This window comes from Typopeltis vanoorti, chromosome 19 (genome assembly GCF_054136105.1).
Source record: "Typopeltis vanoorti isolate ZY-2024b chromosome 19, IOZ_Tvanoo_1.0, whole genome shotgun sequence".
In the NCBI taxonomy this organism is placed as follows: Eukaryota; Metazoa; Arthropoda; class Arachnida; order Uropygi; family Thelyphonidae; genus Typopeltis; species Typopeltis vanoorti.
In genome coordinates, this window is record NC_143567.1 from 34,141,294 (window position 1) to 34,161,061 (window position 19,768).

Below are 19,768 nucleotides of genomic sequence, written 5' to 3' on the forward strand. Positions count from 1 at the left end.
CCCCAGATGGTATGTCAAAAGAAGAATTTGAAAATTGGTTTTGGATATTGATAACAACGTTGAAGTGGTCGCTACAACGACACTGTCAGAAATATGTCAAGCTGTTTCCCATGAGAACTTTAAATTAGTAGAAGAAAGTGAACCTAATACAAGTAGAGAAGAATAAATTTTAGAAGCTCCTCCAACCAATGCCCAGATGCAAGAAGCTCTACGAATGCTTTGTCGCAATGTGCAACATACAGCAACAAACTTTGAAAGGCATTATGAGTATGAGCAATTTATCCATGAACTACTATATTCAAATACACGACAGACAACACTACATAAGTTTTTGAAATAAATTTTTTGTTGTTGCTTATTAAAAAGTTGTTTATAACAATAAATTAAATTATGTTCATAACAATAAAATGAAATAAATGAGGCAATTTTTTTATATCCTTTGCTTAATGTTATCAGCCAGTTATTGTCATCGAAAAGCGACTGTCCCAAAGTGATCACAATAAACGCCAGCTACTGTAGTAATATTTCTAATATAATTTAGAATGTAAGAATTTTATAGTCTTCTGATCTTTTGACTTTGGTTTCATCCTTATATATGGAGGGTTTTTTTTTAATGAAATTTGATTTTTAGTTTAAGACAGTTTTAGGTATCACTCGTGACCCAACATCTTTTTAAAAAGGCTAGCCAATTTAATTGCCTAGATAAGTGTAGTTTTAACTTACCGTATTGTCTTGATTTGCATACCATTTCTTCACCAAGAATGATTAGAATCCGTGTGTTGAGGCTTAAGTGCTGTGAGAACATCATGCTGGAGGTTTAATGGAATATTTTCAGCACTGGGAAAGGATTAAAACTAATTTTAATGATTCCAATATTTCGTCTCAGTCACAGAGACATCTTCAGGGATTACAAATAACTTTTGTTATAACACACTCAAATACAATACAATACTAAGTGAAACACGTGGGTGACTCTAAAGTCCGTATATATATATATATATATATATATATAAACATGCCAGCCTTGGTCCATTCTCTTGGATATCTCAGAGGCTTCCCTGCAGAAAGAATTCCAAAAAATAAAAAATAAGCACATCAAAAAGTTTAACAACCTGTGTAAATCGAACTACTATCGCAAGTTCAACTACTCCAACAGTAGTCAATCTATCATCAAAAAGACGCAACGAAGATGCCGCCAGTGCCCTAAGCCTCGGCCACAACATTGCCAGCATAATGAAAGAAGTGCAGGTGCTAGATATAATGTACAACATCAAACACAGAATCTGTCACTTAGGGCTGGAAATGGCCAATAACATCAGACTTGACGTCGTCACATCTAAAAAGTAATTTATCTTCCAGACTCACTGCCCTCAGAATATTACAGAAAGAAAAAAATATTGTCACACCAGAGCAGATAAGGGTAATGTCACAGAATATAATAAAAAAAATGGAGATTATTCTCCGAAATAGTGCTATCTACATCCCACTAGAACACGATTACACAAAAATCAAGTTAAAAAAATTAAAAAACTTACATGTACTTAAAAAAGTATCCTCTTGACCGCTGGACATTACAGAAAAACTCACACCTTTCAGTTCTCACCCTCACCCCCAGATATACAGTTTACCAAAAATCCACAAACCTAATTCCCCCTAAGACAGATGCCACTGATGCACCTTGTTACAACTGTCAAAGCAGCTGGCTAACTCTCTGATCCCTGTCACCGGTCTTACCACATCCTACGTAAAAAACTCTATCCCACTTTAAAACTTTAATTGAAAATCTAATTTTAAATAATACAGAAATGTTGGTAAGCTTTGACATGGCCTCATTGTTTACCAATATTCCTAAACGACACCTTAACACTCTTAAAAAATGTTTTTCTTCCTGATATCTTAGAGCTCTTTTCCTTTGCCATCAATTCTGGTTATTTTTCTTCGAAGAACAAAACGTACAAACGGATAGAAGAACCGCTATGGCTCACTCCCTTGTTCATTTTTACATGGACAAGACTCATTTTGAAAAACGAGCCATAGACTCGTTCCCCCCCCCCTCTCTCAAACCTTCTATCTGGCTAAGATATACAGATGATCTGTTCTCTATTTGGCCATGAGGTCAAATAGAGACTCCTTCCTCAGTCACCTCAATAGCCTACATTCAAGAATCCAGTTTACAATGGAAAAGGAAAATAACAATAGTTTACCCTTCCTAGACACCTTATTAATATGCCTTCCTAACGGTAACCTTTCCTTCACCCACCACCACCCTTCTCAACAATATGGCATTATTAAAATTCTAACCAATAGAGCCCACAAGCTTTGTCCCTTTCAAGCAAACTCAACCACGTACACACCACCTTCCTTTCCAATGCTACAGCGATTACAAAATTAAAAAAATAATCAGTTCCTTCCCCCATTTCCTGGTCATCTCTTCAGAAGAACTTCAGAAATGCCATCACCATACTCTACATCCCTAGCACATTAGAAAAAATAGCCAGATCCTTAAAAAAAGAACAACCTACACACAGCTTTTAAACCACACTGTAAACTTACTACCCTTATCCATTCCACCAAAGATCAGCTCCCTCCTCTCTCAGTGCCTGGAGTATGTAGAATACCCTGTTCCTATAAGCTGGCTTACTTCAGACAGGCAGGCAGATCAGCAACCATCTGTAGAGAGGAACACAAATCATACATCTGCAATCATGACTATGGTCAATCTGGCCCTGCAGACCATGTTTTGGATACAACCCACAGGATCTCCTAGAGAAAAACCAGCATGCTCCAACATAGTAAATTCAAAAAAGAAAGACTGTTTTTAGAATCTGCAGTGGCACACAGAAATTAACCGAATCTAAATAAATATGGTTGCATAAAACTTCCCAAAATTTGGGAAACATTAATTACCAGAGATCCCATGTTACATACTAGGCCACCTGCAAAAGGCCATATCACCTAAATAGGACTTTAGAGTCACTCACATGTTTCACTTAGTATTGTATTGTATTTGAGTATGTTGTAACAAAAGTTATTTGTAATCCCTGAAGATGTCTCTGTGACTGAGGCAAAATACTGGAAGGATTAAAATTAGTTTTAATCCTTTCCTAGGGCTGAAAACATTCCATTAAATCTCCAACATGATGTCTTCACAGCACTTAAGCCTCAACACATGGCTTTTTGAACAAATGTGAAATGAGTTTTTACTATTTTCCTTATAATGATTAGGAATATAGTCATAATTCATCAAAGCAATATGAGAAAGGCAATTGTAATGATAAGATTTGCTAGGTCTGTAGTAGCAATTTTTACTAATGCTACTACATGCATTCTTAGGTCATTAGCAGATGAAGTATTTCAAAATAAAGGATCATCCTGAAGTACTTTTCATAGTTTATAGTAACTACACTACTACTCCATAATTCAGTATTGGGAAAGTTAACAGAAGTTATACAAAGATGTTGGAAGTTTTTTTCCATTTGGTTAGACTATAATAAATTTAGTTTAATCCTCTATACAACTGTAAGCAAACAAAGTTTGTGCCTGAAGCATCCTCAGGACAGAGGCAACTCATGGCAAAGGTGGTTTAAGCTCTCATCACTCCTTTTCTTAGTATCTCTCATAATGCAAAGCACATCTTGCAGACATGCATAATGCTATGGATTAAGGGAAGGGTCACTACCCAGAGCGGTTTCGAACTTTATTGAGGTCTCGTCAGTGTGAGCCACACACAGAGGTGGTAATACCAAGGTGGAAGCAATGGAGAAGTCATATTTACCTATACAAGTTGCCAAAAGGTGTCTCACCTTATTATTAAATTACTCTGGGTCTGGGTCCCACTGACCACAAAACGACCAAGAGGAAGACCAAGATATAGGTGCATTGATATGGTACGAAGTGCCTTAGACGATAGAAATATAGATCTGATAATATTGGAGTCTTGACAAGTAACAGACTGATTTGGAGGAAAATTGTAGATAGGAAGTTAGTAATGATGTAAATTTTTTATGTAGTACTATCATATCCTGTACACCCCCCCCCCCTTGAGGGTACATGTCAGGAATTTGATGATGATGATGTATAGAGAAAAACAAAATTATTGATGGAAAAAAAGAAAAAATAGAAACCTGAATTGCATTTATGTGTGGAATATGAAATGTTAGTTTTGCAAAATTAATACAGAATGCTTACAACATTATACAAACATGCACATAAAATGGAAACTGAGGTGCAAAAAACACATCACTTCCATCTTGCATTTGGTGAAGTAACAGCAAACCAAAGTTTGTATTGTGAACTGGGAAGGTTAATAATTAGACATTTTAAAGAAATGTATATAAAGAAATATTCAACGTTGCCATCTTCAAAAGGAACTTACAAAAAAAGGCCCAACAGCCAAGAACATCTACTTAGCCCACTAGGGGGGCATCATCAGGACTTTTAGGGAAACAATAGCTTCATCACTTCATTCTCAGTGGGGAAGTTTTTCCCCACTTGGTTAGACCATAATAAATTTTGTTTAATCCTTTATTCAAGTGTAAGCAAACAAAGTTTGCGCCTGAAACATACTCAGGCGCAAAGTTCCTTTGCGCCTAAGGATGTAAGTTCCTTTTGAAGATGGCAACGTAACGTTGGCGAAATATCAAAAATATTTATTAAACTGTAATTTAATTTATAATCTTATCTACGTTGTCAATTCCTTAACCCCTTAACGTACCAATTAAAAATCAGAAAGCGGTCGTTTTTCAGCCAATTTTTTGGGTGAGGGTAATTTGCTGGATCAAATTCATCATTATTTGAAAAATAATAATGAATTTGTGCAAACACAAACGAAATAGTCGATACACGCCGTTGGCAACTTTTCTCGGCTGAAAGGAAATAGGCACAAGATTGTCTAGCGTCTATATTCGGTTGTAATTATACGTGAAACCAAAATTCAAAATCAATTTTGGTTCAATAAACAAAAGACATGGCACGGACGTCTTTGTATGTTAAGGGTTTAAGTGATTTAGTAATGTATAACCAAAGTATAAGCCTGTCTACGAGAATTAACATCATCCACGGAAGGCCCGCCAACATGGTAAAATGAAGTTAAAGTTATCTAGACAATTAAATCGTCTAACTTTCCTAAAATGCTGCCGGAATAACGAGGTAATCCCAAATTGTATAAAATTCAAGCACTGTTTTGTTTCACAAAAAGCTCTCCGTATCTACAACTACACCAGCTACGCTTTACTTCGGGAACAAATTGCCGCCAGGCGGTTTCTCTTAGCGGACATTAACAAAGCTATTCATGCTTTTTAAAGAAGAGCTTTCGTGCACTTTAAATCACGAGCTTTGGTCAATTATACATGACGTCTCGTGTATAAAAAAATTTGAAAAAAAAAACGAGTCGACAAATCAAAAAATTAAAAAAATTAAAAAAGAACTCTACCGTCAATCCAAAACTTCCTACCAACACCGTAATCAAACTTTCTTCAGTCAGCCTGAAGCACTCAACGCACTTTCACGTGGCCACAACTTCGCCATTGCTCCCAGAAAAATACCTAGTTAGGATATTATGATCCAGATCGAATACGGAATCCGCCACCTTCCGAATCGAATCGCCAACTGTGTACTACATCCAGTCTTACACTCTCTCCTCTCCAAAGCAAGACAACAAAAACCAACATATCAAGGAATATAAAGCTCTGCAGGAAATGAGGAATAATAAAAAAATAGTTATCACCAAAGCGGATAAGGGAAATGCAACTGTAGTACTTAACCAAAAGGACTACACAGGTAAGCTTAATGCTCTTCTATTAGATCGGGCTACTTACCTCCCTATCAAATACAATCTCACCAACTCACAAATCAGAAAACTTAACAGGCTCCTTCTACAGGCCAAGGAGTGACTTAAGAAAGTCACTCCTTAGCCTGTAGAAGAGTTACCAACAGATTAAAGCCGTTTAACTCTATACCCCCCCCCCCACCGTATTTATGGACTCCCAAAAATACATAAAGAAAATGTGCCATTACGTCCCATAGTGGATGGCACTGATTCCCCCACATACAAATTAGCTAAACATTTGGCCAAGGTGCTCATATACTATACTAGCAACACGCCATCGCACATAAAAAAACTCAGCCCACTTCAAAGCAAGCATAGAAACCTTACATTCCAACATACTGACATAATGGTCAGCTTTGACGTCTCCTCCTTATTCGCAAATGTCCCACTCAAGGAAACTTTAGAGCTAATCCAAGCTAAATTTTCTCCCGATATCTCAGCCCTATTTCAGTTCACAATGAACTCAGGCTATTTCGTCTGGCAGGGAAAATTCTACAAACAAATAGAGGTGACAGCCATGAGTTCACCACTCTCCCCACCCTTGGCCAATTTCTTTATGGAGACCTGTGAAGAAAAAGCCTCACAAAAACCAACCATATGGCTTCGCTACGTTGATGATGTATTTGCTATTTGGCCACATGGCTCTGATACACTCCTCTCCTTCTTAACACACTTAAACAACCAACACCCCAGAATCAAGTTCACCCTGGAAAAAGAGGAAAACAACAGCCTCCCTTTCCTAGACACACTAGTCACCCGCAAGCCTGATGGAACCTTGGTTTTCTCAGTTTATAGAAAACCCACCCATGCAGGCAGGTACATTCACCAACAATCCCACCACCCCCTTCACAACAATATGGAGTGGTGAAAACACTATACAACAGGGCTAAACTAATCTGTTCTAACGACAAGGCCTTAAACACTGAACTAAATCACATCCTCAATACTTTCTCAGCCAATGGCTATCCCCTACCCCCCCAAAAATCCAAAAAATATTGAAACCAACAAACCACAACAAGGATTACTTTAAATCCTTCCCTACATCCGAGGCACCTTGAAAAAAATTACCAAAATCTTAAAAAAACATGACTTGACCTCCTGTTACAGACCATACAGAAAATTGGCATTCCTTATCCGCTCCACTAGTGACCAACCACTTCCTCTAGACCTACCTGGTGTATACCAGGTCCCTTGCAGCTGTAAACTGTCTTACTTTGGCCAAACAGGCAGGACAGCGAATATCAGAATTTCGGAACACAAGGAATACATCCGTTTTCATAAGTACAGCCACTCTGGTCTTGCAGACCATGCTCTGGATACAAGCCACAGAATACGGTGAAAGAAAGCTACAGTAATACACCGTAGCAAATACAAATTCGAAAGACTATTCATAGAATCAGCCTCAGCCCCAAGAAACTCTCCAAACCTCAACAAATTTGGTTGTATAAGACTGCCCCAAATTTTGGAGGCTTACATCAGCAGACCTTCAGCCCAACGGCCAAGAACACCTACTTAGCCCGCTAGGAGGCACCATCAGGACTTTTAGGAGAACAATAGCTTCATCACTTTATTCTCAGTTACTGTGTTGTAGTGCCTACATGCACTTGCCTTTTTTGTAAGTTCCTTTTGAAGATGGCAATGTGACGTTGCCGAAATATCGGAAATATTTATTAAAGTGTAATTTAATTTATATTCTTATCTACGTTGTCAATTCCTTAAGTGATTTAGTAATTGTACTAGATTTATTTAGAAAAATAACATTATCTGCATATAGTAAACAGTTGTCATTAATATCTTCAATTTGGATATCAGGTTTAATACAACTTCCTTTATCATGTGATCCATCCATATAGATGATGAATAAAGGTGGAAATAATGTGTACTCTTGTCTCACATCTGATTTAACATGAAACCAACTTCCTGTACCTCCTTCAATTTTAACTTCTCAAATTTCTAAACTATTTGTCTGAACTACATAATAGCTGAAAATTTTTTGGAATATAACAAGGATCAGTATTTAATTTTAGTAGAAAAATTAAATACCGATCTAATAAAAGGCCATATAACAAGGTACTAAGAGCGGTATTTAATTTTTCTACTAAAATTAAATACTGATCTTTGTTATATTCCAAAAAATTTTCAGCTATTTGTCTTAAAGTGAAAATCTGATCCTAACAACTTCTATATAAAAGACAAGTGGAAGCTGCAGAAATGAAGTTCCTAAGACCGCTCGCAGGCTATAAAAGAATAGACAAAATAAGAAATGACGAAGTAAGAAAACAATTATCCATAATTAACATAACAGAAGTCATCACAGAAGGAACTGGAAAAATAACTTAGAAAGAACGAATGAAGACAGATGGCCAAATATTGCTGGGAAATATAAGCCAAAGGGACACCGATCAAGAGGAAGACCCAGGAGGAGATGGGCAGAAGACTTTTTAAACCCTTGAAAATATTACAAGCATACAAATGCCTAACACACAAAGCAAAGAAGAACAACAACAACTTCTATTTGGCCTGAATCCAGATTTTCTCCAACTTCCATTCCACAATTTTTCTTAGCCTTTTCTCAAGTATACTTACATATCTTACAAGGAACACTCAGTAAGGAAATTTCTCTGTAATTCAATTTTATTTTCCTTCGTTCTCTCATATCTGGTTAAGAAATATACTTATTGTTTTTTTAAACTTTTGCACAATTTAAATTGCATTTAATCAAAATAAATTAAGTTGACAAATAGAGTAAATTGCCAGTGATGATTGTCATTTGCGGACTGTGCAGTAAAACTTCCCTCTTGTATTATTATCTTTTTTATGGTTAACACCGACATGAGAAACTTAAGGATCTTCCTCAGCCATAGCCAAGTTAACTGGTCTAAGGCATGGACAGCAGGGGTTTTCCACGCGCTTATGATGGGGTTTCTCCTCCCGCAAAGTAGGCACACTGGCCACGTGAACACACACTTCGACAGACATGGGATACTACCAGGAATAAGGAGCATCCAACCTATTCCGCGGGATTATTGGTTACGAAAGCTTACGCGGTAAAATGTGTAGACCTGTGCGAAAGCGTAACATACGATTACAATGATTAACACACATACAGAAAAAATAAAATAAAACATTAAAGCTCCAATATATTTCATCAACATTATATGAATGCTGTAATGAAGACAAGAGAAGTTCTGTTAACTATATTCAAAACATGAATCACAAGATATGAGTCACATAACATGTGCTTATTAACTTGTGGTCACAGCTGAGTTAAGAGAATGCATAATGCTACATGACTCATAACTTGTCATTCATGTTTTGAATGTAGTTAATGGAACTTTTCTTTATGGTGATCTCCATGTAACACTGAAAGAAATATATGGAGTTTCAATAAATTCTATTTTTCGATGTCTTAACCACCATAAATATATAATAATAGGCTTAATATACATTTCTTTAAAATGCCTAATTATTAACCTTCCCAGTTCACAATACAAACTTTGGTTTGCTGCTACTTCACCAAATGCAAGATAGAAGTGATGTGTTTTTTGCATCTCAGATTCCATTTTATGTGCATGTTTGTGTAAGCATTCTGCATTAATTTTGAAAAACTAACATTTCATATTCCACACATAAATGCAATTCAGGTTTCTATTTTTTCTTTTTTTCCATCAATAATTTTCTTTTTCTCTATACATCATCATCATCATCAAATTCCTGGTATGTACCCTCAAGGGGGGGGGGGGGTACAGGATATGATAGTACTATATGAAAAATTTACATCATTACTAACTTCCTATCTACAATTTTCCTCCAAATCAGTCTGTTACTTGTCAAGACTCCAATATTATCAAATCTTATATTTCTATTGTCTAAGTCACTTTGTACCATATCAATGCACCTATATCTTGGTATTTCTCTGGGTCGTTTTCCTGAAAACCTGGCACAGAACACTTGTTTTACTAATCTTTCCATGCCCATTCTGTTTAAGTGACCATACCACCTGAGATTAGCTCTGCTGACACATTCCTGGATGCTGACAATGTCAAGTAATTTCCTAATATCCTCGTTTTTAATATGATATTGCCATTGATGCCATCTGTTCATGCCCTAATCTTTCTCAGGACTCTCATATCTGCGGTCTCCATCCTTTGGTCAAGTGTTTTACTTCTGACCCAGCTCTCAGATCCAAGACGGGTTTGAACAATGTCTTGTATACAGCTAATTTAGTGTTCTGACTAATTTCTCTCTTATTCCATATAAATTTATTCAGTTGCCTTCCTACCATACCAGCTTTGTTGATTCTGATGTCTATTTCCATATTTAATTTACCATCTTCACTAAAATTTGTGCCTAAGTAGCTAAAATGTTTTACTTGTTCCGAAGGTTCTACGTTCACAACGCATTTGACATTTTCGATGATTCTACCTATTTTCATTATCTTTGTCTTTTTATTGCTGACCTTCATTCCATATCTATTACAACAGTTATTCAATTTAGTCAGGGAATCTTGCAAACTTGTAGCAGATTTATTTAGAAGTGTAACATCGTCTGCATAAAGCAAAGAGCTAACATTAACGTCTCCAATTCTGATATTATGTTTAATACCACTTTCCTTCATAATGTGATCCATACAGATAATGAATAACAGAGGAGATAATGTATATCCTTGTCGCACACCAGATTTAAAATTAAACCATCTTCCTGTACTTCCTTCAATTCTAACTGCTGACTTACAACTCAAATAAAGAATAAGTATTGCTTAATATAATGCCCCATTAATGCCATATAACTGTAGTGTATTGAATAGCTTCTGTCATGGCACCTTGTCATATGCTTTTTCTAGATCGACAAAACTTAAATACAGATCTTTGTTATATTCCCATACTTTCTCAACTATATGTTGTAAAGTGAAGATCTGATCCTGACAGCCTCTATTTGGCCTGAATCCAGCTTGTTCTTCACCAAGCTTTTCTTCCACAATTGTTCTCAACCGTTTCTCAAGTATGCTTGCATAAATCTTGCCAGAAACACTCAGTAAGGAAATACCTCTGTAATTCTCAATTCAGTTTTATTTCCCTTTTTATATATGGGTACTATGAGACCTCTACTCCAATCATCGGGAATTCATCCCTCTGTCCAGGCTTTCTGAACTATGCAGTGCAGCCACTGTAAAATGTTTATACCACCATACTTCAGCTTCTGGTCGAATATCATCTACTCCTGCTGCCTTTCCACGTTTCAAGCCTTTGATGGCTTTTTCTACTTCAAGTATGGATATGTATTCCTGACTGCATGCATAGTAAGTGTTTTTTACCACTGTGCTATCATAACTGCTTGTTTCTTTTAGCAATTTTTCGAAGTAATTACTCCATACTTCAAGGATATCTTTTTCTCCAGTTTTCATGTCACCTTTATCATCTCTAACTCAGTTTTATATATTTTTGTATGTCTGACTTTAACAGCACTCTTTTCTCCATTTCTAAGCTTCTTCAACAACCTCCAGAATATCGTACCACCTTCTTGATATTTATTTTCTATGTTCTTGCCAAAATCCTCCCATGACTTTTGTTTAGCTAGTTTTACACAGTGTTCAGCTTGAAAGAGAACATTTAATTTCATGGATGCTGAAAAGGCAGTATTTGTAATATATTTATGCCAAAAAGAAAGACTGGAAGTTAGAGTTGTTTCCAGGAAGATAATGCTCATCTTACTCGGATATTTGGGCGTTGTCTAAAGTAAGAGTGAAAGAAAATGGCCCTTCTTTTGCGAGAAATAAGAAGGACCAGGAAACACGACTAAGTTCTGCGAACTTTCAAAGTAATAAAATTATCAGAAAACCGGTGAGAAATATCAATTTAGAGTTATAAGTATTGATATTCTGTAAGTTGTTATTTTGTTAATGCAAGTTTTGTAAACTGAGATTATTAAACGCTTTTTGGTTTTAGTGAAACAAATGAACACAACCTGCTTTCTTTTTATTATGAATACTGGAGTCTCAGTGGCAAACTCTGAAAAAGACATTGATTGATTCAGCTAGGAAGGTATGTTGTAAAGTTGACTGCAAGGATAGAAAAATAAGAACTCTATAAAAGTAGCTAAAAACAAAAGTCATTGGAAGATTTTGATAAAAATATAGAAAATAAATATCAGGAAGGTGGCGAAATGTTTTGGAGGCTATTGAAGGAAAGAGTACCATAAAAGGTGATATGAAAACTGAAGATAAGGATATTAACTTGGTTGGAAATTAAAGCTTCAGGGTGAAAAAAAAATTAATTAAACTTGCAAATAATGCAAACATGGATGAACTGTTTGATGAAGTGGTGATTGCAAAAGCTTTTTCGTCGGCAAAGTATGACATTTTGAAAAATACAAGTTGCGAAGAAAAATGGATACAACTATTCAGTCATTTCAAAAAAAAGAACATTTCATTGCCCAATCTTTCTTATATTTGTCTCTGTATTCTCTAAGAGCAGAAGCGGACTTATTTGCCAGGAACTTTTGATATGCTTTCTTCTTTTCCTTCACTGCCTCTTTAACTTCCTGTGTCCACCATGGAGTTCTGATTTTTCTATCCTTGCAGACAACCTCACCAAATGCCTCTCTCTGGCTTAGTCAATCAGGGTTTTATTCAAGGCTTGCCACTGAATCTCCAAGGTTTGGTTCCTATTCTCAACCTCTTTCATTTTTTCGTCAATAATCTTTGAGTATTTTAGTCTATAGTTCACATTTGAGAGCTGCTTAATTTTTATTTGCTTTAAAACTTTCTTACATGTCATTCTTTTCAATATGAAATTCAATTTTATCCTGCTCAAGACTAAATAGTGATCGCTTCCAATTTCAAATCCTCTGTACACTCTGGTGTCCTGCACCAGGGAGAAAACGTCACTATCAACAATAACATAGTCAATGAGACTTTTCTTATTCCTTGCCTCTTCTCTCCATGTGAATTTGTGCACATTTTTATGTTGGAACATGGAGTTAGTAATAACCAGTCATGTCCTGAGCAGAAATCCAACAGGCATTTGCCATTATTATTAGCTTTACTCTTTTCTCCAAATTTTCCCGAAATATTTTTATGTCTGACAATCATTTCCTACTCTGCTATTTAGATCCCCAACAAGGACCAACTTTTCCTTTTTCATTCTATCACATGCTTTCTCTAAAGCATCAAAAAATTCCTTCACTTCTACCTTAGTAGAACCTTCTGTGGGACCACAGGCACAAATAAGTCTCATTGTCCAATTCCCCATTCTGATATTTGCCCACATCACTCTAGTTGAGACTGCCTGCCATTCAAGAAGATTAGCCTCGTATTTTGTGTTGAATACTATGGCTACTCCTTCTTTTCCTTGATTGTCATTGTCTGAATATAACATTTTGTATTTATTGCTTAGAAAGATCTCACCAGTTTTTGTCTTTTTTATTTCAGTCACCCCTATTATGTCGATCTGGTACTTATCTAATTCCTCAGCTAGCTCCATTTCTTTGCCATTCAGGCTTGTTATGTTGATAGTACCGATCTTTAACTCTGATGTTGAGTTGGGGTGTGTTTTCAGATTTGTTCCTGTAGCTGACTTTTCGCTGTTCACCCTGGCTCCCTGACAAAAACAACAGGGGGGGGGCTTGATAACTGAACGACGCCCCCCCCCCCCCCAGCCGGCATGAAATTTTGTCATGTTGTACCATCATGTTGAATATTGGTTTAGGCCAATAAGAATACAATTTGGTCGGCTAAATTCCAAATTGCCAGCGCATCCTCGTTCGTTCAGTATCCAGGTAGATACCCAACAGGGTGCTCCACGAGAAGGTGCGGATTGGAAATTAGGTCAGAAGCCCTGGTCGGTTCTCTGCATTCCTTTTAAAGCTATGTGGAGGTCTCCTCTCAGTTATACAGCTTTGATCCTTAAGCACCCCATATACATTATAATTTATATATTATAATTTATTATAATAAATTTATTATATTAGTGGCCAAAATTGTGGAAACCTTTTGGAAAAAAGTGTATTTTTGAGGTTTGATGGCTTATAACACCACTTGTTTTTGGAGTAATACCATAAAATTATATATCAATGGAAAGATAATTTAATCAAGAATGTAATGCAATAACTTTTATTAAGGATTTTGTATTAGAACAGCAGTTATAAAGAAGAAAAGTGAAACAGAAAAAATGAGATATACAAAAATATGAGTTAATGCAAGTTAATACTTAGTTGGGTAATCTTTAGCGTTAATTACAGCCTTATAGCGCCTTCTTATGGAGTGAACCAAGTTTTTTAGTTCTGCAGCTGTTATAATGTGAAACCAAGATTGAATTATTGCTTGTATTAATTGGGTTTTATTGGTGGGTTGCTTCTGACTAAAAAGTTTCTTTAGTCGGCTCCACAGATTTTCGATTGGGTTAAGGTCTGGGCTATTCCCAGGCCATTCCAGCAGTGAAATATGATCATCTTGAAACCACTTTTTTCACACAGCAACAGCATGACATGGAGCTGAATCCTGTTGAAATATAAATGCTTCATTATCTTGGAAAAGATCACGTGCGGAAGGCTTCAGTTTGGGCTCAAGTATTTCATTTATGTATTTTTGGGCATTTATATTCCCATTAATCACGCAAATTCTGCTCACACCGTTTGATGTCATACAATCCAGATCATAACACTAAGTGGGTGTTTCACGGTAGGTGTAATGCAATTAGGATGCAAATCTTCTCCGATTCTTCTCCTTACGTATTTTATGCCATCACTACCAAACAGGGAGATTTTGGTCTCATCACTCCAAATAACACTGTCCCATTGTTCCACTGTCCAGTAGCCCAGTTTAATCTTTTCATAATAAATTTAGTTTAATCCTTTATCCAAGTGTGAGCAAACAAAGTTTGCACCTGAAAGTATCTTCAGGACTGGGGTAAGGTGGTACAACACCAGGCCAACTCCTTGCAAAGGTGGAGAAAGCTACCAACACTCCTATAATGCAAAACACATCTCCTTGCGGATATGTCTAATGTTATGCATTAAGGGAAGGGCCACTACCCAGACTAGTTTCGACCTTTATTGAGGTCTCTTCAGTGGGAGCCAGGCCCAAGCGGAGATACGGGAAGGGCCACTACCCAGACTAGATTCGACCTTTATTGAGGTCTCTTCAGTGGGAGCCAGGCCCAAGTGGAGATACCAGGCAGAAGCATTAGAAGGTCATCTCTACCTATAGGAGTTGCCAAATGGTGTGCCACCCTTGTTTAATAAATTACTCTGGATTTAGAGAAAGATGTTGAAAGTTTATTTTTCACTTGGTTAGAGTATAATAAATTTAGTTTAATCCTTTATCCAAGTGTGAGCAAACAAAGTTTGCACCTGAAAGTATCTTCAGGACTGGGGTAAGGTGGTACAACACCAGGGCAACTCCTTGCAAAGGTGGAGCAAGCTATCAACACTCCTATCTCAGTATCTCCTATAATGCAAAACACATACCAACACATGTTGGTAGCTTGCTCCACCTTTGCAAGGAGTTGTCCTGGTGTTGTACCACCCTACCCCAGTCCTGAAGATACTTTCAGGCACAAACTTTGTTTGCTCACACTTGGATAAAGGATTAAACTAAATTTATTATACTCTAACCAAGTGAAAAATAAACTTTCAAAAAAATTGATCTTTTCAACCTTTGTTTGAGAGATGAAGTCCTTGCACTCAACTTCACATTGTATTGTGGCATTTCATCTTGTATACACCCAGATGATTTTCTTCTGTCACGTAGGCACAGTCTCTCAATTCTTCTATCATCACTTGCTGTTGTGCACCTTTTCCTGCCTTTACCAGTCTGGTTTAGTAGTGACTAATTCTCCTTATACCTCTTCAAAAATTTAGAAATGCCACCTTTGGTTAAGTTTCCACCAATTTTTCTTCTAATTTCTTCATAACTGTAGCCTTGTTTACTTAATAGTACTATTTTACATCGCTTTCTAGGTGACCAGTCAATTCGCCATTTCTTTAATTTTATTACCTTTTACAAGCTCACTAAATGAAGGAACAAAAAAAAAAAAAAAAAAAAAAAAAAAAAAAAAAAAAAAAACTTGATAGCAATCACATAACACACTGACAAATGTCCTCCTCTCAGCTCCAATACATGATATCAATAGCTGAATCCTACTGTGACCTTATTGGCTCATTGCCAAAACAAGATGACACCTGATTCCCTCTCTAAACACTCGTGCTCATTGGCTACATTCAAATGAGGGAAAGCTACTTCATATCAACCTAAGCAAGTTGCGCTTCTTTTTTCTGGTTATTTGGCTATAACTTTTCATAGAATACAGATAATTGAACAAACTTTATTACATTACATTCTTGATTAAATTATCTTTCCATTGAAATATAATTTTATAGTGTTATGCGCCATCAAACCTCAAAAATACACTTTTTCCAAAAGGTTTCCACAATTTTGGCCACTAGTATATATATTATAATTTATATTTTCTATATACATTATAAATGAATGTTTTTTTATAAAATTCATGATGTGACCATGGACATTAGTATTGTAATAATGAAATTCACATATCTGACACACAACGTGCCACTTTAACACACTTGTATATTGCCGGAAAGCATCATTCTAGGGACCTCTATTATGGGAGAAAATCCTTTCTCCCAAAATAGAGGTCAGTCATTTCCCCAGAATTCTTTATATCATTTTTCAAGACAGGATGCACCACTCCACAAGATAGAAAATTAGGAATCTGTTGAACTTTGGATGGAATCGCATTAAAATAGCAAGTAAAATATAAATAAACAACAAAAATAAACATACCCATCTTTGTCTTCATACAGTTCCTTCAAATTGCCAGTACATTCCATATGTCTCTAGAGAAAAAAAAAATAATTAAGACTTCCGAGAATGTGAAAACTTACTAAATGCAGTTGTTCATTAACAAAAATGAAATTAGAATTTATGTAACTTAATTTACCTAAGCAAAGGATCTCCCCACCTTTACATGATTTTGAATTAAACTGCCATAAATAATGCAAATAAGTAGTTATTCTCCCTTCCCAATCCCAGTGATATGTTTGAAAGATTAAATAACAATATTTTGATTCTAACTCAAATCAATCAATTGCTAGAACAGAGCTATTATTCATCTAAATAATCAGCCCACTTAATAATCATATACCTAACATTTACGCAGAATATCTTCATTACTTTACCTTTTTTTTTTTATGTGTCTTCACCTCTACAACTCCTACTGCTCTATAGCTCAGGTTATCCCTTCATCCTATTTCCTGGTAGTGATGAATTCTCAGGCTATTTCTGTTGGAGTATCTAATGAATATATCCATACTACTACTATAAAGATTGATGTGCCAAGCAATTCACCAAATTTTTTCACAAATGCAGTGTCTCCATGATGGCCTCATTCCAAACTCTTTGAAGGCAAGATATACTCAGTTGCAGAGCATCAGTATCCACTCTTATATGACCATCAGTATCCTCTTATATGACAGCTCACATTCAAAGTCCATCCCACCTCCCCCCATTTGTCAGAACACTACTAACATTGGAGAATTATCTTGGTTTATTGTTGAATGTCGACTCCGCAACACACCATTCAGTTGCTTAACACATTCATGAGAAGTGCAAAGAAACTTCTTAGAATGTTCTTGTGACAAGTTTTTTGTAATTTCTGTTTGTGTATCAGCATATGCATTACATATTGTGAGAAATTATTTGATTATAACAATTATAACCAAATATGTGCAAGGGAATGTGTATGTTTCAGGACATATTAGAAACTAATAATTAAAGAGACTCCTATATCTGGTTAGTATATGTAAATTACTAAAAGGTGTAGATTGTGAATTGACATTAACGAAACCTGAGCCATATGAAAACCATTACCAAATAAAAAGGAGAAAAAAAACAGGTGTAAATAAAAATACATTCATTAGAGGCAAATGAATTACAATTTACAGATCTGGTATTACCTGTGCATATCCAATAAGTTTCTTGGATGGAATGAATTGCATGTGATCCTATAACATCTAGATATTCATGTTTGTAAAATATAAATACTAACCGATAATATTAGTGGCTGTATACATAAGTAGCTTATTTAACAGCTACAGGGAGGAACTTATTTAATGAAGTAATAATGTTAATCATATGATTCATCTAGGGATAGAAGGAATGCCTAGATGAATCACTAATTCAATCCTGACTCTGAGCAATTAACACTTATCGTCAGCAAAAGAGTAGTGAATGAACGACATTCTTCCAAATTTCAACTCCCATAGCTCTACATGAAGTATCTGAATGTGCTAGTACTGCATCAAGTAGATGTTAAATAGGGTCGATGACATCCCAAATCCCTGTCTCAGGTTTTTGGATGTTGTAAACTCAACCAACACTAGTTGCCCCACACTTACGCAACTGCTCTGCAACTTCTACATATTTTCCTAATGAAATTGAGGATCAACTCACTTACATTCATCCTCCATGATATTCAGCATCTGCTAATGGCCTGGTTGCCAGCTTGGTTGGCTGAGTGGATAGCATATCTGCTGTCCAGCCAAAAGGCTGTGGGTTCGAATCCTGACGTGGGCATGGATGTTTGTGATTGTCTGTGGAAATACCAGTGGTGGTCGGCAGGAGATGCAGTTGGTGTAGTTGCAGAGCAGGTGCCCTTCCTCGATGAGTCCTTGGACTCCCTGGAGGTGTCAAATAATAATAATAATAATAATAATAATGGGCAATGAATTATAGGTCTTTTCAAGGGTCTGCAAAAGTCAAATGTTTTCTATCTTTTGACAATTCTTTTTTCTACTATCTATCATAAGATGAAAATGTTGTCAATACAGGACTTTCCAACAGACACACAGAAGACTTTCCTCTACTCTAACCTCATAATTTTACTTAATAATCTACTCATGAAAGCCATCACACTAATACTTCAGTAATATGAAGGATCATTTTTATTACCTTCTTATAGATAGAGTTATATATGATAAATACTAATCACACCTCCTTCTAGAACTTGATTTACATTCTTATCATCTTCAGCAATTGTTCACCTCCATAATTCCATGGGTATTACTCCTGCTGAGCTAGCTGCTTTCCCATTCTGTGACTCTGCCAAGACATTTCACACCTCCTCTTCCATAAAAAAAAAAGGATTCACCAGCTCCTGTATTTTCAGATTACACCTGTGCCACCTACCATGCATTCCTTCATATCCTCTGTCAGAAGATCCTTAAAGTGTTTCATCCAGGCTGCCACTGACACTAATATCACTGGATGTGATCTACAATTTGATGTCCTTGCATGTCTGAGCTGACCTATTACACTCCAAGTGGTTAATCTCAGAATAAACTCTGCTCTAGCATTCTTTTATACTTACATATAATATTTTTTACTTATCTCTTAATAACTTGATACTTCCTACAATCCTATCTTCCAGAAAAATTATTATTATTATTATGTGACACCTAAAGGAAGTTGGTCTTCAATAACAATGCCCTTGTTGGATCTTAAATGAAAAGATTTCCTTAAAGAAATTATTTATTCAGGATTCAACAAGTTTTAGCTAAACAACAATGAAAATGCTTGTACATAGGTAAAGATACAAATTGTTTAATGAATCATATACTAGTACTATTTTATGTAATATTACTTAAAGGTAAATGATGTCAATTTTTTGTAAGAATTTGTAATGGAAAAAGTATTCTTTGTAAGATATATGTTAAGGCATGTAACAGAAGTTCAAAGTCCACTAACGAAAACCTCGGGTGAATTGCGTAGCCTACGGCAAATTGTCTACGTGTGGAGCTGTCTCTACAGGAGGGAACCTACTCTACAGCTCTGTCTACACCAACTACACTGATGCCATCTACAGCCAGTCACCACCACCACCACTAGTATTTCCACAGACAATCACAACCATCCATGCCCACTGC

The 19,768-nt window shown here is 36.1% G+C and overlaps 1 protein-coding gene across 1 annotated transcript in view; it reads right to left on the reverse strand.

The window, feature by feature from the left end:
• The window catches only part of noi (splicing factor 3a subunit 3 noi), a 251,677-nt gene that overhangs the window by 196,748 nt on the left and 35,161 nt on the right, over window positions 1-19,768 (reverse strand). The window contains exon 3 of the mRNA XM_090408813.1: window positions 16,629-16,681. Within this exon, the coding sequence (XP_090264939.1) occupies window positions 16,629-16,681 (53 nt within the window). The remainder of the gene's footprint in view (window positions 1-16,628; window positions 16,682-19,768) is intronic.